At 32.5% G+C, this 24,844-nt stretch overlaps 3 protein-coding genes across 14 annotated transcripts; all 3 read left to right on the top strand.

Moving 5' to 3' along the window:
* LOC18590628 (tropinone reductase homolog At5g06060) lies at positions 352-2,881 on the top strand. Its single transcript, XM_018128501.1, has 5 exons — positions 352-555; positions 655-862; positions 1,791-2,007; positions 2,105-2,211; positions 2,298-2,881. The coding sequence occupies exons 1-5, from the start codon at positions 464-466 to the stop codon at positions 2,490-2,492; spliced, it is 819 nt and encodes a 272-aa protein (XP_017983990.1). The 5' UTR covers positions 352-463; the 3' UTR covers positions 2,493-2,881.
* On the top strand, positions 7,648-10,064 carry LOC18590630 (tropinone reductase homolog At5g06060). Of its 2 annotated transcripts, none has more exons than XM_018128210.1 (5): positions 7,648-7,891; positions 8,498-8,705; positions 8,832-9,048; positions 9,168-9,274; positions 9,581-10,064. In XM_018128210.1, the coding sequence occupies exons 1-5, from the start codon at positions 7,791-7,793 to the stop codon at positions 9,797-9,799; spliced, it is 852 nt and encodes a 283-aa protein (XP_017983699.1). In that variant the 5' UTR covers positions 7,648-7,790; the 3' UTR covers positions 9,800-10,064. The 2 variants fall into 2 exon arrangements, with proteins under 2 accessions (XP_017983699.1, XP_017983700.1); XM_018128211.1 differs by having other exon boundaries at positions 7,838-7,890; positions 8,492-8,705.
* On the top strand, positions 14,167-24,772 carry LOC18590629 (tropinone reductase homolog At2g29290). Of its 11 annotated transcripts, none has more exons than XM_018127031.1 (6): positions 14,447-14,500; positions 14,926-14,927; positions 15,192-15,402; positions 15,954-16,170; positions 16,285-16,391; positions 16,677-17,138. In XM_018127031.1, the coding sequence occupies exons 1-6, from the start codon at positions 14,447-14,449 to the stop codon at positions 16,893-16,895; spliced, it is 810 nt and encodes a 269-aa protein (XP_017982520.1). In that variant the 3' UTR covers positions 16,896-17,138. The 11 variants fall into 11 exon arrangements, with proteins under 11 accessions (XP_017982513.1, XP_017982518.1, XP_017982519.1 ...); XM_018127022.1 differs by lacking the exons at positions 14,447-14,500; positions 14,926-14,927; positions 15,192-15,402; ... (1 more) ...; positions 16,285-16,391; positions 16,677-17,138 and adding exons at positions 22,120-22,741; positions 22,966-23,012; positions 23,218-23,425; ... (1 more) ...; positions 23,889-23,921; positions 24,306-24,772; XM_018127023.1 differs by lacking the exons at positions 14,447-14,500; positions 14,926-14,927; positions 15,192-15,402; ... (1 more) ...; positions 16,285-16,391; positions 16,677-17,138 and adding exons at positions 22,122-22,348; positions 22,593-22,741; positions 23,218-23,425; ... (1 more) ...; positions 23,889-23,921; positions 24,306-24,772.

Genomic DNA, 24,844 nt, shown 5'->3' with positions numbered 1-24,844 from the left:
TTTATATTTAATTTTATGTCGTTTGTATATGTGTATACTTATTTTTTATCAATGAATAGAAATTTGTCAAATTGTTAGTTGTTGAATATGCTAATGAGAAAGAAATGAGTAATAATTTTTAACAAGTTTTTGTATAAATAAGTCTTGAAAAGATATTTTAAAATACAAGAAATTGTTTCACAAGATTCAAATCCTGGGCAACAAGAATATAATTCTACCAATTATGGTACTCAATAATCTTCTAAGCAAAGTTGTATTGAATTTGATCTAACACCATTGCCATCTACCACAAGCTGCCAGTCTTCGTTGTATATTTTTAATTGTACTCGTCGATAGTTGACTGGCATTGGGCTTTGTTACTATATTGTTCTCTACGCTTGTTAACAAAATTTGAGCTCCAAGAAGCTGCAGTACTGAACATCAAGCTCTTGACCAGAGAGTGAAAGAGAGAGAGAGAGTTGTAATGGCAAGGGATGGAACTTCAAGCTGTAGAGACAGCCAATGGTCTCTCAAAGGAGCAACTGCTCTTGTTACTGGTGGAACAAAAGGAATTGGGTAATGGCTACTTTCCTTCTCTATTCCCTCTGTAGTCAAGAGATTGCTCTTTCAGTTGATATCTGTTGCTCCAATATGTCGTATTAAATTATGTTTTAGGCATGCTGTTGTGGAAGAGTTGACAGCGCTAGGGGCAACAGTTTATACGTGCTCGCGCAACGAAGATCAGCTGAATGAATGCTTGAAAGAATGGAGGACGAAAGGTTTACAAGTTGTTGGTTCAGTCTGTGATGTAGCCTCTCCAGCTGAAAGGGAAAGGCTGATGAACAAAGTTTCCTCTCTCTTTACTGGGAAACTCAACATCCTTGTGAGTTAACTTCTCCCTAAGGTTGACTCGTTATCTCTTCTATGTGAAGTTTTCAAGTGTAAACACAAGATGGTAGGAAGCATGCATAGATTAACTCAACTAGTCATTGCTCTTAGAGAAAATCGTATGATCCTGTAACCAGCGACCCTAGGTTTGGGAAGCACGTGAGTTCTGACTTGCCTGACCACAATAAAATTGTTGAAATTGAATCTTTAAAAAATTACTGGCTGGAGTAGTTATCTATAATCTCCTGCCCTTTCCTGTTTACATTCCTAGGGATACTAACTCTTCTTTACATTGAAAACTGAATTAAATATGATAAAGAAATGGAACATATTCACAAGGTGGAAGAGTGGTTGAGTGTTGATGATTTGAACAAGAATCCCAATTACTTTGAAGAGCATTTTCATTTTACTTGAGTGAGGTCAAGGATTTTGAATTCAGAAAACAGAGAATGGTCACATGGTTGGAATTAATCATAAAAGGATATGGTCCTTAACAGAGCAAATCGAAGAGAAAGGATTACGGTTAATACCTGCTCTGATATTATTTTAAAATTTTAAAATTAATTTTTAATGTAAAATCAATAGACAATAGGTAAAGAGATCCTTATTACATTTATATATATATATATATATAAAATATCCTTAATTTAATATATGTGAGATTTTTTTTATGGTTACAACCATACAGCTCTCCTCACGCGTAAAGATTTTGGATCTTCCGTGTGAAATGAACCAAAGAAAAACATAATGAATGAAAGCAATACCTGTTTTTCTATTACATACATTAAAATTTTAAGACGAGACAATAAATGAAGTGACCTTTATATTAATGTGTCTAGAATACTTTTAACTTAACAAATTTATAAGATTTTCTTTATCAGCAATCTAATAGAATTGTTGTGTAATTTTTTTTTTTGTTATAGATAAACAATGTGGGGACGAACACTTGGAAACCGACCATGGATTACACAGCTGAAGAACTGTCAACTATGATGAGTACCAATTTTGAATCTGCTTTCCATTTCTGCCAACTTGCTTATCCCCTTCTCAAAGCATCAGGAGCTGGATGCATTGTTTTTGTTTCTTCTGTTGCTGGTGTGCTCTCGCTCAATATTGGATCTATCTATGGAGCAACTAAAGGTACTTCGGAAGAAAAACTAAATCTTAGTAATCCTGAATTTTAATGCATGCAGTTTAATTTGTTAAGTGCAAATTTTGGTCAAATATCTTTATACAGGAGCAATGAATCAGCTGACTATGAATTTGGCATGTGAGTGGGCAAAAGACAATATCAGGAGCAATTGTGTTGCACCTTATTTCATTAGAACCCCACTTGTTGAACCAGTAACATCTCTTCACCATGCTTTTCTCTTGGATTAATAAATATATTGAAACTGTGATATTGAATTACTTCCATTTTTTCTTGTCAGATTCTCAGTAGCAAAGAATTTCTGGCAGCTCTGAACTCTCGAACCCCTCTCGGTCGCCCTGGACAGCCCAAAGAGGTTGCCCATTTGGTAGCATTCCTATGCCTTCCAGCAGCCTCCTACATAACTGGGCAAATTATTTGTGTTGATGGTGGGGTGACAGCAAATGGGTTCTTCTTCCCAAGAGCAAGACTTTGAACAAGAACAAAGAGATGGGTTTAGGATTTAATTTGACCCCAAAACCTGGAGTTTTAATAAGCGATTTCTATTTTGTTGTCCTATTTAAGACATTAATGTTCAATCATATTTGTATAGGTGTAATCATTTGTTCTTTACCAAGCAAGTAGATGTTGGCTTTCCCTGGTGACTTGTTCTTCATCGAAAGCTCGATAAATGTCATGGGAACTTAATTTCTAGTCCTTGGGCTTCAAGACAAACATCTTGTCATGCTAGACTTTTGCCGTAAAAAGGAAAAAGCCGACAGATGATCATGAATTGTGATGAACAGCTTTGAACGAGCAGGAGCTTGACGTTCATTGATTCGTGTTCTTCCCAATTGAATGAAAAGACCAGCAAATTTTGTTGTACGACACAAATTTGCATTCTGGCATGCTTTTCTTAGTTCTTGTAGGTGAAATAAACGGGTATATATTACTCTTAATCTTATCAGGCTTAAATGTTCTACAAGAAAGACCCAAACCCTTATTTCTCTCATTTTTCCGAGACAAAAAAGATAGAGATGTATGCTGTAATACACTAACCCAAAATGACATTTGTGCTATTGTATTTATAAAATTCAAATTATGAAAAAAAAAAAGTTTCTTACTGTTTTATTTTATAAATAGTTAGACCTATGTTAGGATATTTCCTTATATTAGGAATTTATTAAGAAATAAGCAGGGTTAGTATAAACATCTCTTTTAACGTTTAGCAATCACTTTTCTTTTTGATTAAAGAAACAAAAGCAAAATAGAGGAATTTCATAAGCATCTCCTTATGTAAAATCTATTATTTTCAAGTACAAGTTTGAAAAATAAAAATTAAATTTTATTATTGAATTCATTCTCAGAAAGGGAGTAAAAGTTCTCCATTTATTGGAAAAAAATAAGTTGTTGAGTTGCAAGAATTTGTAGTTAAAATTTATGACATGTTCTTCATGATTCGGCTTGAGTTTGGGTCATTTGATTTTGTTTTTATCGTTCATTTAAAATTTAAGAATGATTATTTGCTAAGCTTAGGGGCCGGTATGGGAAGATTTCAAATCAAATGGGCTAGTAAGGACTGGACTGGACAAGTAAACTAGGCAAACTAAACATTTTCAGAAACAAAAACTTGAAGCAATAAAGCATACTTGAATTCTCACTAGAAGAGGTAAGTCTTCAAAGACAATTTTCGTTTCACGTTTTTTGCTTTACAAGAGTCAAGTGTTGAACGTTTGAAATTTGACAGTTGGTTCTTAATTTGCATCTGGTATCTATAAATAGTTTATCTAGTCTTCTTAACAGAGTAAGGGAGGAAGATAGAAAGACGTTGGGAAGGAAAATGGCTGAGGCAGAGAGAAGAAAGAAGAACAGCAGCAGATGGTATGCCATTGTGGTGGAATTGGCAACGTTTGGGGCCGGGATACATACATGCTCTCGACTGAAACACAACTTAAAGAATGTTTAAGTGTATGGGAGAAGAAGGCTTCCAAGTCTCAGGCTCAGTCTGTGATGTTTCATCCCGAGCACAACGAGAAAAGCTAGTTGTTGAGATAAAACTAGCTTGAGTGTTGTTTTTCTATTTAACTAAGTTTTGGACAAGTGTCCGTTTTGCTTCCTTATACTGGTTTCATAAGCCAGAGTCTTGGTTGCTGCTACATGTCCTTGAACGTGTAAGCATTGCATGCTTATCTTAATCCTATGTTAAACGCTTGGTAGTTTTGTACAAGTGTTAACCATGCATCTAATGTATATATTCATGTATCTTTCTTTAGTTAATGGATATGATCAATATTAACCAAGCTCCTCTGTTTTATTTTGTTTTACATCTTCTTCTCTGCATGCATGATTCCACCGTATTGATTTAATCATAACACTAGTGAGCACAGTCTCCTTTCTTTTCAATGAGAAACTTGACATCCTCGTAAGTCCAACTAGATTTGCTCAGATTCAGAAAACTTCTACATGGTGGAATTAGGTTCTTATATATGCCAGTTTTCTGTCTCTAGATAAACAATGTCGGAGTATATTTATGGAAGCCAACTGTGGAGTTCACCGCTGAAGAGTTCTCAACTCTAACGAGTGCGAATTTCGAATCTGCATCTCATCTGTGCCAATTTTCACATCCCCTTGATCTGAAAGCTCCGGGAGCAGGAAGCGTTGTTTTCGTATCTTCAATGGCTGCTGTTATATCAATAAATATAGGTGGATCCTTCTATAGTGCAGCCAAAGGTAGATTCTTTTACATCCATAATTTTGCAACAAATATGGCGTTCTAAATTGAAAAAAAAAATGCCTCAAAAGGGTGTGATCCTCCCAATCTGCAGGAGCATTGAACCAACTTGCAAAGACTTTAGCTTGTGAGTGGCCAAAAGACAATATAAGGACTAATTGTGTTGCGCCAGCGTTCATTAGAACCCCTCTTACCAAAGCTGTAATAAGATCAATTTTCTAATTAATGTGCCATTTATATGTAGCATAAATTAATCCACCAGTGAAAAATTCTAGATCAGGCAAATTATAATCTCAAACTTTGTTCCTCTCCCTTGCAGGCTTTCGAAGAAGAAAAAATGTCTGAAATCTGTAATCTCAAGAACTCCTTTGGGACGGATTGGAGAGCCTAAAGAAGTGTCTTCCTTGGTGGCATTCCTATGCCTATCGGTAGCCTGTTACATAGCAGGACGGATTATTTGTGTTGATGGAGGGGTGACGTGAATGGCTTCTCCTTCCCATATGCATGAAAAAGCATTGCAAGGCTGATCATCTACTTGCTGAATTATTGTACGAAACTGGCAAAACAAAGTGGTGGGGCATGTGATTACAACTAAGAAATTGAAAGCGCCTTTGAATTTCTTTCTTTCTCTCTCTTCCATTATTTTTAAGCTACCGAATGCATTGTATATTTGCATTCATTTTCTTTAGCCAAGGATAGCAAGTGATTTAATTTGACATGCCAAGGTCTATTTTAAACTTAAAAAATCTTGAATTATTCAAAAAATTTAATTAAATAATTAAGTTTTTATTTTTTTATTATATATTATGTAATCNTCTCTCTTCCATTATTTTTAAGCTACCGAATGCATTGTATATTTGCATTCATTTTCTTTAGCCAAGGATAGCAAGTGATTTAATTTGACATGCCAAGGTCTATTTTAAACTTAAAAAATCTTGAATTATTCAAAAAATTTAATTAAATAATTAAGTTTTTATTTTTTTATTTTGAGCCAAATAAATTTTTATTATTAATTCTTATTAATCAAAATATCACTTTTCATTCGATGTCATGTGATATACTGATATGTTGTAATAAATAATAACATAATATACTAATATGACATGCTAACAGTATTATATAATATTTTCACCATTTACATCAATGTCACGTCAGTATCACGTGAATATAAAATAATAAGTGATATTTTAATTAATGACAATTATAAGTTAATCATTAATTATAAAAATCTATTTGACTAAAAATAAATATTAACCAATGTATATATTCATTTGTGTTATTTGTGTTACATCAGTATCATGTTTTATTTGTGTTAACCATGCATCTAATGTATATATTCATGTATCTTTCTTTAGTTAATGGATATGATCAATATTAACCAAGCTCCTCTGTTTTATTTTGTTTTACATCTTCTTCTTTGCATGCTTGATACTACTGATTTAATCATAACACTAGCGAGCAGAGTCTCCTTTCTTTTCAATCAGATGATATATTTCTAGTCTATAATAGAAAACAAGATGGCAAAGATGCTCTGTTATAAAACTAAAACAGAGACTTACAAAACTTGAAAGAAAGACTGTCGATGGTTACAAGAAACTGTAAAACATGCTTCATTGATAAGATTGAAGTACAAGTTAAATATACAGTAGGCATGATTAGCACTTGTAACATTTATGGCATAAAGACAACAAACTCATGCAGCTATACACGTAGGAGAGGGAATTAACAGAAAACATGCATGATTAATGACCAGTACAATGAAGCAAAGTATAACAAAAGCTTGACAAGTGTACAATATCATGCAAGTATTAACTTAACACTCCTCCTTAATACTTGCATATACACTGAGTTTGCTTCTAAGACTCAAATCTTGGCTTTGGCAGTGTCTTGGTCATTATATCAGCTACTTAAAAAATAAAATTAAAGAAAATTTTTGTAAAATTTCACATGTTTATAAAGAGATTAAAGCAACAAGAAGATTAAAGTATAATCTACAGCCTATATCTGTAACTTTTTAGATATAATAATTGATGATCTTCACTACCACTTTCAGTCATCTTATTGTGGCACAGCAACATATAGGATCATATTTGCTAATTTGTTAGTTGTCAGTTCCTTGCTTTCGATTCCTGTTGTCCTATTTTAAGGCATTAAATGTCAATCATATTTGTGTGGCTACTCATTTATTCTTTCTTTTCTTACTCTTTCCTTTTACTCGAGAGTCATATATACAAGCAAGTAGATGTTTGGCTTTTCTTTGTAACTTGTTCCTTCATTAAAAGTTCATGGGAGCTTAATTGCTAGCCCTTGGGCTTCAAGGCAAACATCTTTGGACGAGCAATCAGTGATAGCACTGAAACGTTCATTATCCTAGAATTCTATTCAATTTCAGTCCCAGTGCTTGATACTGGAATGGAAATTCCTCTGTGAAACGTGCACAAAAGGTGGTTTAATTAGCTGGCACCAAGATTTAGTGTCTAATTCATTAGGTAAAATTGTAAGGATTGGATCTTGTATAGTAATCAAGATTTCTTCAACAGTGTCAATTGTCTAATTATACTAGCAATGATTTTATTGAGAGATGGTACAGAAAATTATTCCGTCTTTGAACTCTAGTAATAAACCATTGTGGTGTCCTATAAATGCCAGATTCTATTTTCTTTCTCGTAAGGATGCCAGATTTTCTTCTTGAAATGAAAAGGACCCCATCTCTAATCCTCCAAAGAGGAGAAAAAGGACAAAAAACAAGAAAAAGTCTAATATGTATTTTGTCCATATTGAAATAAAAGGAACCCAATCTTTTAACCCTTCGAAAAGGGCAAAAGAATTGGACTTATATCTATGAAATTAAAAATTATTGTAAATTCAACGATAAAATAATTGAATATAATTACCACAAATAAAAGAGAAACTATAACATCAATAATGGTTGAAATAGCATTATCCTTCTTTTGTCTCCACTTGATTTCGTTCAAACTTTAGCCACAAAGAACTGCTGAAAGAAGGCTATCCATAAACACATTAATTCCTAGTTTGGCAGGCAAGAGATCAAGAGAAGAGGAAATGGCTGATCAGGCAGCTGCAGCTCATAGCGGTAGCAGCAAAAACAGATGGTCACTTCATGCCATGACTGCTCTTGTTACTGGTGGAACCAAAGGAATAGGGTCATCTCTCTCGCTCTCTCTCTTTATATTTTCTTTCTCTTACCTTGCTGCATGTGACTACTTTTTTTTCATGTTAAGATTTTCTGATCAAATCCACTGATTTCATAATTAAATAGTTTTAACGTATTATAAGTAATTTATCTTTATCTATATTTTTTAGTAAGCGTGAATCAGGGGCGGAGCCTCCTTATGTGATGGGGGTCACGGCCCCTCCAAAGCTTTTAGAATTTTTTTCATAACATATAAAAATTTTAGATCAAATTTTTTTATTTTTTTAACTAATTTATGCCACATGATAAAAAAAGTTTAAATTGACATGTTACAATTTAAAAAAAAAATTTCATTTGATAACCGGTTATTGTAATTATTGCATGACTTTTTTTACCACATGGCACAAATTAGTTAAGAAAAAAAACTTGGGATAGTTAACCAACACAAATTAGATTGGAGTTGATCATGTGATTTCATTTTATCTAACTCTAGAGGAAATTGATTAAAGGCTTATATTACGATATATCGATGCTGATCTGAAGAGATCTTTTCCTCCTTGGAACTTGGCAAAATGGAGCATCTATTTGACTGATCACAAATTAATGCTGCGATCAGGTATGCTATCGTAGAGGAATTAGCTGCACTGGGAGCAAGAATACACACGTGCTCACGAAATGAAACTGATCTCAACAAGTGCTTACTTGACTGGGACGCAAAGGGTTTCCAGGTTACTGGTTCAGTCTGTGATGTATCATCTCAGGCCCAAAGAGAGAAGCTAATAAACACTGTCTCCTCTGAATTTGGTGGAAAACTCAACATCCTGGTGAGTAAACATCCATTCTCATTCTTTCTTTTTCTGGTAACTCTCATTCTGCATAGAGTCCCCACTCCTGAGTTCTGCTAATGAGACATTTGTGGTTCCAATAATGCCGAATTTGTGTGGCTATAGATTAACAATGTGGGGACAAGCGTTTTAAAGCCGACTCCAGACTTCACCGCTGAAGATTTCTCATTTATCATGGGGACCAATTTTGAGTCTGCTTACAACTTGTGCCAACTTGCATATCCTCTTTTGAAAGCTTCAGGGGCAGGAAGCATTGTTTTTCTCTCTTCAGTTTCTGGGGTGGTATCAGTAAGTTTTGGATCTTTATATGGAGCAACAAAAGGTATGTGCGTGTATATATATATAATTTTCCTGGCAAATGAAACCTTTATTGCAAGCATATAGTTGAGTAATTTTATCATTCAAGATTGAGAATTTAGATTGTCATTCCATTGTTTTCAGGAGCCATGAACCACCTTGCAAAATACTTGGCATGTGAGTGGGCAAAGGACAACATAAGGGTCAACTCTGTTGCACCTTGGTTCATCCAAACTCCCCTTACCGAAGATGTAAAATATATATATTTTCCCCCCATGCTTTTAGTCTTTATGTTTATCAGCATGATCATATCATTCAGAGTAATCAAAAAGGATATCCAAGGAGAATTATAGTGTAAATCACAACAAATGAGTATATATATTGATTGTTAGGATTTTCATATTGTTAAAAAGTATACAATCTGGGACCACTATGGCAAGAATTCATAAATGTTGGAAAGGTTACACCAGAGCATGCAAGTTTTTGTTCCTCAAACTGTATAACGTTTTCAGTGTTGTAGTAGTATTTATAATTGTTGTCCTTCTCCTTGCTTACAGTACATTCAAAAGTTTTCAGAGATTATTATCTCTCGAACTCCATTGGGACGCATTGGAGAGCCAGAGGAAGTGTCATCCTTGGTGGGATTCCTGTGCCTACCAGCGTCCTCTTATATAACAGGGCAGACGTTTTGCATCGATGGGGGCATGTCAGTGAATGGCTTCTTCTACCATGAAACCTTACTCGGGAAGAACAGTCAGGCTAATTCCCTATCTTGAAATGCTGCATAAGGCTTTGTCCAAAAAACAAAACAACAAAATAAGAAATGTTGCATTTGGCACCTCAGCTACAGCTTCCTAGTTGTTGCTAGTCTTTCTCTTTCTTTTCCCTCATAATCTGCCTGTCTGAGTATGTAGCTACTCAATAAAAAAAAAAATTCTGAACTGCTGCCCGTGTTTGAATTTGGATTTCCTTTCTGTTGTCCACCAAAAATGAAACAAAAGCTGCTGCTTCTTTCGTTTTTGCTATAATTACTCTTCTATATACATGTATATATATTGTTGCCATCTGTAGTCGATAATGCCATGATATAGATTAATCTTCAAGAATTAAAAGACCTATGTGTACATTGGATGAATAAATCCAAAGAGAAATAAGACATTAAGTGAAAATTAGTTAATACAAGTGAAGTAATGTTTTAGAAAAGGTAGGCTCCCAAAATCCACATTATTTAGCCAATAGCTTTATGTGGAATTAGGACATATATAGGCCAACAAAAAGAGAGATTGGAATTTTTTTGACAATGATGTATTCATTAAATAGTACAATATATACCCCTAATCATATGTTACTCTAAATGATTGCACCATAAAACGATTATCAACTCTATCCATCTTCCAAAAAAGCCATGAATATCCCGGTGAATAGACTACACATTTTAGAAATAATTCTCTCTGTAACTATTGCCTCATGTACCTCATGTTGTGTTAAAATTGTTAAAATTGCATATATTTATATATTTATATAACACATATTGGGACCTACTATACTTTCTTAGACACATTGTGGACCCTATTGCACCTTCTTGGTCTCATGCAATGTAAATATATGGGCCTCTTCTTGTGAAAAAAAATCGGTGTACTTTTTTGATATTTTTGGGTTGAGATTTATATTACATGGAAGTTCACAAGCTGTTGAGGTGATATATTTCGTTAATTTTTTAATTTTTTAATGATTATTGAATGTAAATGAATTTGGAATTATTTTTAAAAAAAATTGTGGATCCAAAGATTGAGTGTTTTAACATGGCATATGACATAAAATATTATACAAAAATACTGATGATTGGTGCATTTTACTAAAAAAAGGATATAAATTTTATGAAAAGTGCTAAAATTAAATAATTTTTTTATCCAAAAGAAAATCTTTGTAGAAAACAGTATACTATAACTAATTATATACATTTTAAGATTATAAAAGTAAAAAGGAGAAAACACATTGATTTTGACATATATCCGTTCAACAACCAATACTTTCTTACTTTATTGGAAAAATGATATAAGTCAAAATTTAATCATTCATTAAGACATATCATCAATTAATTATTCATAACGTATTAAGCTTAAAACCTAATTTTCTAGCCACTAATTAGAAAATATTAACTATCAATCTTAGTAAATATTAATATTCATTAATTACTAATCCACTTTCACAAAGTGTATAAATGAAATAGTTTTGATTGATTACAACATATAGTAAACTTTTTATTACTTATTATTGGAAACAATTGATTTTTTTTAGTGAAATGTTGATTGCTAATCACCTCATGTTTCTTTTTTAATATATATTATTATCATTTGATTGATCATTTAATTGTTTAAAAATATAAATATTCTACCATTTATATAAATCCTCATTCATTATGACTTTCTAAACAAATGTGTTCCCTTATTGTATTAAATTATATGTTATTTCCTATCACTTTTAAAACAAATTATATGTATCAAGATATAATCTGAATTTAATAGACAACGCTTGGCTAAGCCGATGACATTTTAGAAGGCCGAGCAATGGATGAAGCCAATTAGATTGATCATTGCCATATTTTTTCATTATTAAGCATCTCTAGAGAACATCACTTTTTGTGCCATATTGCCACCATCATTTCGCAAGGAGTGCCAAATTTTATAGCTAAAGTTAGATATTCCTAATCCACCATATCTTTTTCGGTTTGCATAACATGTTCCATGTAACCTTTGATACCAGGAACAAGCTAATTAACCTGTTAAAGCTTGGTTAGGCACTTATGGCACGGTTTTCTAGTCCTTGTTTGATTGTTTTGAATTTGGCATAATTGTTTATTAGCAATTGCCATTTTTTATTAAGGGTTCTTTTCAAATATACCCTTCATACACAAAGATTTTTTGAAAATATTTTTAGTAGCACATTTTAAAAATGTACTGTTTTAAATCAAATTTGTTGTAGTGATCGTATTAAATTATATGTTATGTCCTATCACTCTTAGCACAAATTATATGTATCAAGATATAATATGAATTTAATAGAAAAAAATTAAATAAAAGATAAAATGTACAAATATACAAAATGGGTTCATACCCTAACCTCATGTGCTAACCATCCATACATGGAAAAAGTCAGTTATGTGTCCTTGATTGAACATAGATATTGCTATTAAAACTCATCAGCCATGCAAAATCTCGTGAGTAAATTTTTGATGGATTCAATGAAATAAAAATTCTAATTTTTTTATATAACTAAAATTTAAATTTTTTGTGAATAATTTACTTTAAAAGAATTGAAGGTTAATAAGAATATATAGATAGATACACAGATAGATACAAAAAATTAATTCAATATATTGTGAAGGGTATATATGTTATTCACTATCTATAGCTTTTGGAGTTGGTGCTCTGACATACAGATATAATATTAAATTGCTAAAAAACAGCTAAGTCTAGAGGCAGTTTCAACAGGTGACCCATCAAAGAATAAACAGAGTTGTGGAGAAGGAGATAAATATGGACAGGCTGTAGCAAGTTGATAAAGCAATACATGACCTCATTGGGGGATAAATTTTGGAGGTACGAGAAATTATTAACCTTAAAGTATATGATCAGTATAATCATAGATTAAGTGCACTGAATTAACAACTTTCCTATATGATATATATATATATATTGTTGAACATTTACTTAAACAACGAAAACTTAACTTAACAGTCGATTAATTATTCTACTCCCTTTCCTTTTAATTTTACTCAGGAAAAAAAATCAACTAACTACCTAATTGTTGAGTAATTAGTAATGCCCTATATGTATGGATCATGGACTTCTTAATTTGGAGTTACTCTCTAGTAATTTGTTAACTCTAGATAATTAAAAGCTAGGTTTAATGTAGCCGTTTAGTATATAGAATTACCAAGCAAAAACGGGATCTCAACACCTTCATCTTTCTTTGTTGACGATAAGCCCTTGTTGTTATCTAGGATGAGAAAGAATTCATCTAGAATTGGCTTGAGAGTGAACATTTTGCCACTCATTGTGACCGCATTATGGAAACAACTACTCAACTGCTGTCCTTTTCCCATTTACTTAAACTAATATTGAATCCCATGACGATAACTCGAGAAACCCTCGTGCCATTCATCGATCAATGTGCAGTGCCGAAGCCACGTTGAAGCTGAGCTATATTATACTAAGGTAAAGACTGAGCAGACAATCAATTTGATGGAGTTTGGTCCAATAAATATATTCTCCAAACAATATTTCAAACGTAATGAACAAGAAGGTTTTTTTTTTTTTTGGCTTGAAATATGCAATTGATTAATGATAAGCTGAATACATTTTAATATAACATCTATGTTTTAAAATTAATCTTGGTGTACAGTCACATCACTTTCTCAAGAAAATCAATAACATCCCTTTCGGGTACGAAGAAACTCTCATTGGGGTTCGCTCTTCGACAAAATATATTTACTTAAACTAATTAACGGAGGCTTAGCATTGTTTAGTCCTAAGCTCCGTATATGCAAGTTCATTTCTCTCAGAAAAAGTGGATTACATATGTAGTCAGGATTATTTTTGTCAATAAGACGGTTCAGGGTAGCACTCTAAGCTGCTTTTTTTTTTTGTTTTTCTTTTTCCATGTTCTTCTCCAGAGTGATTGTACTTTATGAAAAAAATTTGTCATTACTAGTATCAAAGATGATCTAAATGCTTTAATTTTCCACGACCTTTAAACTCCAACAATTTTTTTTTTTTTTTAAGGAGAAAGCCCCCAAAATCCTCCAATTCCCTGAACTTAAGTCCCCTGCTCTAGGCTGGCAGATACAACCTGCAACCAAACTTAGGTGTCAACTGCAAAACCCCTCTTCCTAGACCTGTACAGCTACAATCCCGCCCTTTTTTTTGGCATGCTGTGTGTTATGTCACAGGTGCCAAATGTAGTCCAAACCATGCCCTGAAATCCACGCCTACATGCAATCTGCCCAACATGCACAAAACTACTCTCACCACGTACCCCCTCCCCCACCTCCAAATTCCCCTCTAGATAATTAAAAGCTAGGTTTAATGTAGCTGTTTAGTATATAGAATTACCAAGCAAAAATGGGATCTCAACACCTTCATCTTTCTTTGTTGACAATAAGCCCTTGTTGTTATCTAGGATGAGAAAGAATTCAACTAGAATTGGCTTGAGAGTGAACATTTTGCCACTCATTGTGACCACATTATGGAAACAACTACTCAACTGCTGTCCTTTCCCCATTTAATTTCCTATTGAATCTTTTGGCAGCAATGACCTACGTGGGAAGAAACTGTCTATATAAACTTAATATATCTCAACTACAAGCCGAGAGAGAGAGAAGTAAGAATGGCTCAAGCAGATAACTCTAGGAAGGACAACAGATGGAGTCTTCAAGGCATGACTGCACTTGTTACTGGTGGAACCAAAGGAATCGGGTTCTCTTTCTCTCTTCTCCCTCTCTTTCTTTTTACCATCTGCTCTTGCAAATTTGATATTACACCTCGTTTCTTGCTGCTTTACCTTTCAATATATAATATACTCGAAATTGGTGGACGGTTCATATATATCAGGCCATTGACATTGTCTTCTCCTTTACTTCTCTCATTGACTATTCACTTAGGTACAATAACTTAAGAATTAGTTATATGTTTGCTGACAATGACAAAACCTTTTATGTATACCCAGAACTATACAGTTATGAATGCGATAAACATTATGTGGATCGAGTAAGTTAATAAAATCCTGAGACAGGTTCTGGAACAAAAACAAAAACAAAAAATAAAAAATTTTGCTTTGTTGTTTATACATTTTAACAAGATGTTACTTTTTAACTAGGGGCGCTTGGTATGAAGCGATGAAGTGATCTGTTTTGTTGATTAGATCATTATATTCGATAAAAGATTTTGTAAATCAAGGAAAAACAGGAATTAGATTTTTGTATTGCTAAAAGTGACTGTGATGGTCGATTCACCAAGACGATTTTGATTTCATTTATTAGATTCTAGGGGAAATTGTTAAAGGCTTATATTACAATTAACATGCTGATGTGAAGAGATTAATTTACTTTTCCTTGGATTATGCCAAGACGGAGCTAATATTTTACTCATCACAAATTAATACTGCAACCAGGCATGCTATCATAGAGGAATTAGCTGGACTGAGAGCAAGAATACACACATGCTCCCGGACTGAAACTGACCTCAACAAATGCTTACTTGACTGGGCAGCGAAGGGTTTCCAGGTTACTGGTTCAGTCTGTGATGTATCATCGCAGGCCCAAAGAGAGAAGCTAATAAACACTGTCTCCTCTGAATTTGGAGGAAAACTCAACATCCTGGTAAGTAAACATCCATTCTGATTCTTTTCTTTTTCTGGTAACTCTGTTGAAGTTGGAATGCATCTCTTTAGTTGTTGATAGTGTTTATCTGAGCAGCCAGCAGATACTACATGCTGGTGCATAAGACTCATTTAAGTTTTGTCTTATTTTTTATGTTGCAGTCAGTTATTGTTGATTATCCTACTTGGCACATGTTAGTCTACCACTTAGAATTATAGATCAATTATCTATTGAATTTACTTAGTGGGTAGTTGTCAGTTTCTAATTTCATGTCTTATGGTTCTTTTTTTATTCCCTGTACTTAAGCTTTAAGTAGCAAACTGATATGAATGAAGAAGTTGTTCTATTTTTTCTTCACTTTGCTGCTCTTAAGCATTCTCTTTACTCTCCTTCATTTTCCTTCACTTTATTTTTTGAAAGTTCATCGAACTCTCATTCTGCATAGTGTCTCGACTCCTGAGTTTTGCTAATGAGACGACATTTGTGATTGCAATAATGCCAAACTAGTATCCTCAAATATCAATATAAATGCCAAATTGGTGTGGCTATAGGTTAACAATGTGGGGACAGCTATTTTAAAGCCGACTCCAGACTTCACCACTGAAGATTTCTCATTTATGATGGGGACCAATTTTGAGTCTGCTTACAACTTGTGCCAACTTGCCTATCCTCTTTTGAAAGCTTCAGGTGCAGGAAGCATTGTTTTTCTCTCTTCAATTGCTGGTGTGGTATCTGTAAGTTTTGGATCTTTATATGGAGCAACAAAAGGTATGTGCGTGTATATATATATAATTTTCCTGGCAAATGAAACCTTTATTGCAAGCATATAGTTGAGTTATCGTTCAAGATTGAGAATTTAGGTTGCCATTCCATTGTTTTCAGGAGCCATGAACCACCTTGCAAAATACTTGGCATGTGAGTGGGCAAAGGACAACATAAGGGTCAACTCTGTTGCACCTTGGTTCATCCGAACTCCCCTCACTGATGATGTAAAAATATATATTTTTCCTCCAATGCTTTTAGTCTTTATGTTAAGCATGATCATATCATTCAGAGTAATCAAAAAGGATATCCAAGGAGAATTATGAAGTAAATCACAACAAATAAGTATATTGGTTGTTAGGATTTTCATATTATTAAAAAGTATATGGCAAGAACTCATAAATGCTGGAAAGGTTACACTAGAGCATGCAAGTTTTTGTTCCTCAAACTGTATAACATTTTAAGTGTTGTTAATTAGCAGTATCTATAATTGTTGTCCTCCTTGCTTGCAGTACATTCAAAAGTTTTCAGAGAATATCATCTCTCGAACTCCAATGGGACGCATTGGAGAGCCAGAGGAAGTGTCATCCTTGGTGGGATTCCTGTGTCTACCAGCATCCTCTTATATAACAGGGCAGACTTTTTGCATCGATGGGGGCATGTCAGTGAATGCCTTCTTCTACCATGAGACCTTGCTCGGGATGAACAGCCAAGCTAATTCCCTATATTGAAATGGTGCATAAGGCTTTGCCCAAGAAACAAAACAAGAAAAATAAGAAATGATACATTTGGCTTTGGCACCGCAGCTACTGCTTCCTAGTTGTTGCTTGTCTTTCTCTTTCTTTTTCCTCTTAATCTGCCAGTCCGAGTATGCAGCTGGTCAATAAAAAAAAATCTGAACTGCTGCACTTGTTTGAATTTGGATTTTCTTTCTGTTGTCTACCATAATGGAACAAAAGCTGCTGCTTCTTTCATTTTGGCTATAATTACTCTTCTACAAAATATGTGTGTGTGTCTATATGCGTTGTTGCCATCTGTAGTTGATAATGTCATGATATAAATTAATATTCAATAATTAAAAGGCCTATTAGTACATTGCATAAATAATTCCAAAGTGAAAATTAGTTAATAGAAGAGAAGTAATGTTTTAGAAAGGGTAGGCTCACGAAAATCCACAATTTTTTAGCCAATGGCATATTGTGGAATTAGAACATACACTAAAGCATCCACAAATTAATATCTTTAGGATCATAAAAATTTATTAATTAATTAAGATATAATTTAATCGATAATTAATAATTTATTAATTTATGATTAATTAATAAAAAAATTAATTTATCAAATATATTTTTATTTTAAAAATATAAAACTTAATACATGTATTATATATTGTGATTATAAGAATATTACCTAATTACCAATTACGAATTATCACTATTCTATGTATTTGTTTAACCAAAACAAATTCATGAATGTAATTAGTCTTATTAAATAAAAGTCATGAATCTATCCATTTTTGCAACAACCTAAAATCACACTTGATGTATACTTAATTAACATACTTCATGAACATTAAGTCATACAAAAACATTTATAAAAAGAACATACAATATCACAAACGATAAAACTAAATACAATGGCTTTTCATCTCAAAGGTATAAAGAAATTAACAATGACAAATAAAATGCGCAAAGTATTTTGTGAGTACAACATAGAAAATCCAAATTGCACGCAAAAGCAATTACAATAATGAGTGTCAGAAAAGTTTAACTTGTAAATAAGTCAAGTAATAATATCAAATATGATTAAGAGGTCTATTTATCAACAAACATTGAAAAAGGTGATGCCAAACTATACAAAATTGCAAAATTCCTGAAACTAGAGAAGTTACTTTATGAGTGGTTTGCTCAATATTAAGAAAAGTTAGAAATGAGATCCAAAGAGACATCAATTTCAAGAAAAAACAAGTAACATTAGAGTCATATTTTACAAAACTTCTTAATTGAATCATGTATATATATATAAAATTTTGATGTATGAAAATATTATTAATTTATATATCAAGTGAGACTAATATCTTTTTTTTAATGTATTATTTTTTAAATTTAACGAATTATTAATTTATCATGTTGGTTTCAGGTCGAGATCGAAAAAAATATTATTTAATCAAGATTATTAATTTATCGAGGATTATTTTATAAAAATTTTACTGTAACAACAAAAAGATAGTTTTGTCAAAATTTTATAAATATTCATTTTTGAGTATTTCAATGAGTATTTTAAAATTTTTAAATTATCATATTAAAAAATATTATTTAATATGATAAAAATTCATTGTATTAATGGTCTATTACTGTATTTAATATAAAAAAATCTTAATTAATTTTAATAAATACTCAATAAACTAAGCTTGGAGTCCAAATTTTTGGAACGAACAAGTGGTTACCTAATTAAATGAAGTTGATTGGCACTGATAATTATTTATTGCAAGCAATAGAAGCTAGTGCGGGTGATTATTACTTGGCCATGTTCATGCAGATAATCACCACACAATTTTTTATTACTAAAAAATTAGGTAAATGAGAAAATACTTAATGGTACGGAGTTGGATTCAATTCAAAGTGATAAATGAGAAATCAGAAATTAGGTAAAGTGGTGATCCAAACTCCAAAGTCCCCAACACTATGAAAACAAAATTAGGTAAACCTCTTATTTCACTTAATTAAATTAAATATATATTTACTTTAGTTTATCAGGACAACAACTTGCAGGAATAATCTTTGCCCCAGTCATGATGAATTCTGTGACTCGACCGCTTAAGCATCAGCATAATCCATTTTTTGCGGCGGAGCCTAGGTCNCAACCTAACCATAGCATGTAACAACCTAACCATGTGTGTGTCACATGTTTTTGTATATGGCTTGCAACAACCTAACCATAGCATGTAACAACTTAACCATGATGTGTCATATGTTTTTGTACATGACGTTTAACAACCTAACCATGACGTGTAACAACTTAACCATGACGTGTCACATATTTTTGTACATGACGTGTAACATATTTTTGTATATGGTGTGTAACAACCTAAGCATGTCGTGTCACATGTTTTTGTACATGACGTGTAACAACCTAACCATGATGTATCACATGTTTTTGTACATGACCTGTAACAACCTAACTATGACGTGTAACAACCTAACTATGACATGTCACATGTTTTTGTACATGGCGTGTAACATGTTTTTGTACATGACATGTAACAAACTAATCATTGCATGTCACATGTTTTTGTACATAACGTGTAACATGTTTTTGTACATGACATATAATTTCATATCTTCATTAAGGGTAGTTTTATCCAACTTGACTAAAAATAGTTAAAACTATAAAGATGATTATTTTTAAAAACATCTTATTTATAAGAGTTTTTTTTAAAAATGCCTCAAATAAGAAATGATGCATTTGGCTTTGACACCGTAGCTACTGCTTCCTAGTTGTTGCTTGTCTTTCTTTTTTTTTTTTTTCCTCTTAATCTGCCAGTTCGAGTATACAGCTGGTCAAAAAAAAAATTTTGAACTGCTGCACTTGTTTGAATTTGGATTTTCTTTCAATTGTCTACATAATGAAACAAAAGCTGCAGTTTCTTTCATTTTGGCTATAATTACTCTTCTACAATATATATATGTGTGTGTGTGTGTGTGTGTGTGTGTTGTTGCCATCTGTAGTTGATAATGTCATGATATAAATTAATATTCAATAATTAAAAGGCCTATTAGTACATTGCATAAATAAATCCAAAGAGAAATAAGACATTAAGTGAAAATTAGTTAATAGAGGAGAAGTAATGTTTTAGAAAGGGTAGGCTTACAAAAAGCCACAATTTTTTAGCCAATGGCATATTATGGAATTAGAACATGCACTAAAACATGTATAAATTAATATCTTTAGGATCATAAAAATTTATTAATTAATAAAGATATCATTTAATCGATAAATTAATAATTTATTAATTTATGATTAATTAAGAAAAAATTAATTTATCAAAGTATTTTTTATTTTTTTAAAATATAGAACTTAACACATGTATTGTATATGTGATTATACGAATATTACATAATTACTGAATTATGATATATCATTATTTTATGTATTTCTTTCCAAAATAAGTTATGAGTGTAATTAGTTTTATTAAATAAAAGTCATGAATCTATCCATTTTACAACAACCTAAAATCACATTTGATGTATACTTAATTAATATATTTTATGAACATTAAGTCATACAAAAACATTTATAAAAAAAACATACAATATCACAAACGGTAAAACTAAATACAATGGCTTCTCATCTCAAAGGTGTAAAGAAATCAATAATGACAAATGAAATACGTAAAGTATTTTGTGAGTACAACATGAAAAATCCAAATTGCACCTAAAAAGAATTACAATAGTGAGTGTCAGAAAAGTTTAACTTGCAAATAAGTCAAGTAACGATATCAAATATAATTAAGAGGTCTATTTATCAGCCAACATTGAAAAAGGTGATGCCAAACTACACAAAATTGCAAAATTCCTGAAACTAGAAAAGTTACTTTATGAGTGGTTTGCTTAATACATTAAGAAAAGTTAGAGATAAAGTCCAAAGAGACATCAATTTCAAGAAAAACAAGTAGCATTGGGGTCATATTTTACAAAGGCTTCTTAATTGAGTTATATATATTATATATATATAATATATATATTATATATATATATATATAAACATTTTTAACTNCCCCCCCCGCCCCCCCCCCCCCCCCCCCCCCCTTTACAAAAACATTTATAAAAAAAACATACAATATCACAAACGGTAAAACTAAATACAATGGCTTCTCATCTCAAAGGTGTAAAGAAATCAATAATGACAAATGAAATACGTAAAGTATTTTGTGAGTACAACATGAAAAATCCAAATTGCACCTAAAAAGAATTACAATAGTGAGTGTCAGAAAAGTTTAACTTGCAAATAAGTCAAGTAACGATATCAAATATAATTAAGAGGTCTATTTATCAGCCAACATTGAAAAAGGTGATGCCAAACTACACAAAATTGCAAAATTCCTGAAACTAGAAAAGTTACTTTATGAGTGGTTTGCTTAATATTAAGAAAAGTTAGAAATGAGATCCAAAGAGACATCAATTTCAAGAAAAACAAGTAACATTGGAGTCATATTTTACAAAGGCCTCCTAATTGAGTCATATTTTACAAGTAACATTGAAGTCATATTTTATAAAACCCTTCTAATTGATTTATGTATATATATAATTTTGATATATTAGGAGATTATTAATTTATATTTCAAGTGAAACTTATGTGTTTGTGTTTTTTTTTAAATGTATTATTTTATAAATTTAATGAATTATCAATTTACCACATTGATCATAAGTCAAAATTGATCAAAAATATTATTTATTCGAGATTATTAATTTATCGATATTAATTTATAGAAATTTTAATATCTAAGTTAACAAAAAAGAGAGATTGGAATTTGATTCACTCTTTCCATCTTCTGAAAAGGTTATGAATTATATCCTAGTGAATAGACTACAAATTTTAAATATAACTTGCTCTGTAACTGTTGCCTCATAATGTCTGTTGTGCTAAAATTTCTAAAATTGTAAAAAAATATGTATACAAATCGAGACCTATTGTGCCTTCTTAATTAGTCAGATGCAATGTAAAAATATGGGCCTCTTCATGTGAAAAAAGAAAAATGATATACTTGTTTGATTTTTTTTGGGTTGAGATTTATATCGTGTGGACTTCGGAAGACGTTGAGATGATATATTTTGTTATTTTTTTAATTTAAATAATTATTGAAAAAATATGATTTTAGAATATTTTTAAAAAATAATGAATTCAAAAATAGAGTTTTATAAATTCTCCTTTTAGCAAGATGTAAAGTTCCTTAAACATCAAAGGTGTCTTTTTCTAAAAGTTGATGATCACATAAGGAAAGAACATCTACCTTCTCTCCTCTCGTCGCCATTCACATCATCGATCGTTATCGAAAACCTCTTTTTCTTCTCCTCTCTTTGTCCTCTATCTTTCTACGCATCTCTCTTTATATATTTTTGTGGATTGCGGATTTACTTTACTTTGAATTATGTTCTTTTTGTATATAAAAAATCACATATGATAGGTGTGTTTTACTCAATAAAAGATGTAGTTTTATTAAATATTAAACTTAAAAAAAATATGCCTAAAATAAAATTTTCTTTGTTGACAATAAGCCCTTGTTGTCATCTAGGATTGAGAAAGAATTCATCTAGAATTTGCTCGAGAGTAAACATTTTGCCATGCATTAATTGTGACAGTTGTTCGGAAACGACTTCTCAAGTGCTGTCCTTTTCCCCCATTTAATTTCCTATTGAATCTTTTGTCAGCAATAGCCTCTGTGGGAATTAACATACCTCAACTGCAAGCCACCAGAGAGAGAAGTGAGAATGGCTCAAGCAGATAGCTCTAGGAAGGACAACAGATGGAGTCTTCAAGGCATGACTGCACTTGTTACTGGTGGAACCAAAGGAATCGGGTTCTTAATTTTGCTCTCTTCTCTCTCTCTTTCTTTTTTACCATGTGCTCTTTGCAAGTTTGATACTACTCCTCGTTTCTTGCTACTTTACCTTTCAATATTATATAATATTCTCGAAATTGGGAGACTCTTCATATATTTCAGGCCATTGACATTTTCTTCTCCTTTACTTCCCTTTGAATATATATTTGTTTCCAATGACAAAACTTTTTACGTATACACAGAACGATACATTCATGAATATAACAAAGCATCCAGTGGATTGCGCAAGGTATTAAAATCTTGAGACAAGTTCTGGAGGAAAAGCACAAACAAAATATAAGGAACTTTGCTTCGTTGTTTATACATGTTAATTAGATGTGACTTTTTAACTAGGAACGTTTATGAGATGATCTGCGTTTGGTGATTGGATCATTACATTGGCCAAAATGGAGCTTCTATTTGACTGATCACAAATTAATAAATACTGCAACCAGGTATGCTATCGTAGAGGAATTAGCTGCACTGGGAGCAAGAACACACACGTGCTCACGAAATAAAACTGACCTCAACAAATGCCTACTTGACTGGGAAGCAAAGGGTTTCCAGGTTACTGGTTCAGTCTGTGATGTATCATCTCAGGCCCAAAGAGAGAAGCTAATAAACACTATCTCCTCTGAATTTGGTGGAAAACTCAACATCCTGGTGAGTAAACATCCATTCTCATTCTTTCTTTTTCTCGTAACTCTCATTCTGCATAGTGTCCCAACTCCTGAGTTTTGCTAATGAGACATTTGTGGTTCCAATAATGCCAACTTGGTGTGCTATAGATTAACAATGTGGGAACACTTATTTCAAAGCCGACTCCAGACTTCACTGCTGAAGATTTCTCATTGATCATGGGCACCAATTTTGAGTCTGCTTACAACTTGTGCCAACTTGCATACCCTCTTCTGAAAGCTTCAGGGGCAGGAAGCATCGTTTTTCTCTCTTTAGTTGTTGGTGTGGTATCAGTAAGTTGTGGATCTTTATATGTAGCAACAAAAGGTGTGTGTGTGTGTGTATGTCTATATATATAATTTTCCTGCCAAATTAAAGGTCTACTGCAAGCAGTTGAGTAATTTTATCAATCTTGACTGAATTGAGATTTTCATTCCATTGTCTTCAGAAGCCATTAACCACCTTGCAAAATACTTGGCATGTGAGTGGGCAAAGAACAATATAAGGGTCAACTCCGTTGCACCTTGGATCATCCAAACTCCCCTTGCTGAACCTTTAAAAATATTTTTCCCCATACATTTACTGTTTATATTTATAAGCCTGATCATATCATTCAGAGTAAGTGTAACCAAAAAGGATATCCCAAGAGAGTTATAGAATAAATTACAAGAAATGAGTATATTGATGGCTAGGATTTTTCAGATCATTAAAGAGTACACAATTTGAGACCACTATGGCAAGAGTTCATATATAAATTCGAAAGGTTACACTAAAGCATGAAAATTTTTGTTCCTCAAACTGTATAATATTGTCAGTGTTGTAAATTAGTAGTATTTATAATTGTTGTCCTTCTCCTTGCTTGCAGTACATTCAAAAGTTTTCAGAGACTATCATCTCTCGAACTCCGATGGGACGAATTGGAGAGCCAGAGGAAGTGTCATCCTTGGTGGGATTCCTGTGCCTACCAGCATCCTCTTATATAACAGGGCAGACTTTTTGCATCGATGGGGGCATGTCAGTGAATGGCTTCTTCTGCCATAAAACCTTACTAGGGAAGAATAGCCAGGCTAATTCCCAATCTTGAAATGGCGCATAAGGCTTTGCCCAATAACAAAACAAGAAAATAAGAAATGAAGCGCTCGGCACCTCAGCCAAAGGTTCCTAGCTGTTGCTTGTCTTTCTCTCTCTTCTTCCTCTTGATCTGCTAGTCTGAGAATGCAGCTGGTCAATAAAAAAAAAATCTGAACTGCTACACTTGTTTGGATTTGGATTTCATTTCTATTGTCAACCATAATGAAACAAAAGCTGCTGCTTCTTGCATTTTGTCTATAATTACTCTTCTACTATATATATTTTGTTGCCATTTGTAGTTGATAATGCCATGATATAGATTAATATTCAAGA

Source organism: Theobroma cacao, chromosome 9 (genome assembly GCF_000208745.1).
Source record: "Theobroma cacao cultivar B97-61/B2 chromosome 9, Criollo_cocoa_genome_V2, whole genome shotgun sequence".
NCBI classification, from domain to species: Eukaryota; Viridiplantae; Streptophyta; class Magnoliopsida; order Malvales; family Malvaceae; genus Theobroma; species Theobroma cacao.
Note: the sequence above shows the minus strand (reverse complement) of the source record. Positions and strands in the feature narration are given on the sequence as shown.

Excerpts from the sequence above, each read along its gene's own strand:
- LOC18590628 (XM_018128501.1), top strand. The coding sequence starts at position 464 with ATGGCAAGGGATGGAACTTCAAGCTGTAGAGACAGCCAATGGTCTCTC. Across the intron at positions 556-654 it reads GGTGGAACAAAAGGAATTGG|GCATGCTGTTGTGGAAGAGT; the intron begins GTAATGGCTACT and ends ATTATGTTTTAG. Across the intron at positions 2,008-2,104 it reads TATCTATGGAGCAACTAAAG|GAGCAATGAATCAGCTGACT; the intron begins GTACTTCGGAAG and ends ATCTTTATACAG.
- LOC18590630 (XM_018128210.1), top strand. The coding sequence starts at position 7,791 with ATGGCTGATCAGGCAGCTGCAGCTCATAGCGGTAGCAGCAAAAACAGA. Across the intron at positions 8,706-8,831 it reads GTGGAAAACTCAACATCCTG|ATTAACAATGTGGGGACAAG; the intron begins GTGAGTAAACAT and ends GTGTGGCTATAG. Across the intron at positions 9,275-9,580 it reads AAACTCCCCTTACCGAAGAT|TACATTCAAAAGTTTTCAGA; the intron begins GTAAAATATATA and ends CCTTGCTTACAG.
- LOC18590629 (XM_018127021.1), top strand. The coding sequence starts at position 14,412 with ATGGCTCAAGCAGATAACTCTAGGAAGGACAACAGATGGAGTCTTCAA. Across the intron at positions 14,501-15,194 it reads GGTGGAACCAAAGGAATCGG|GCATGCTATCATAGAGGAAT; the intron begins GTTCTCTTTCTC and ends TACTGCAACCAG. Across the intron at positions 15,403-15,953 it reads GAGGAAAACTCAACATCCTG|GTTAACAATGTGGGGACAGC; the intron begins GTAAGTAAACAT and ends GTGTGGCTATAG.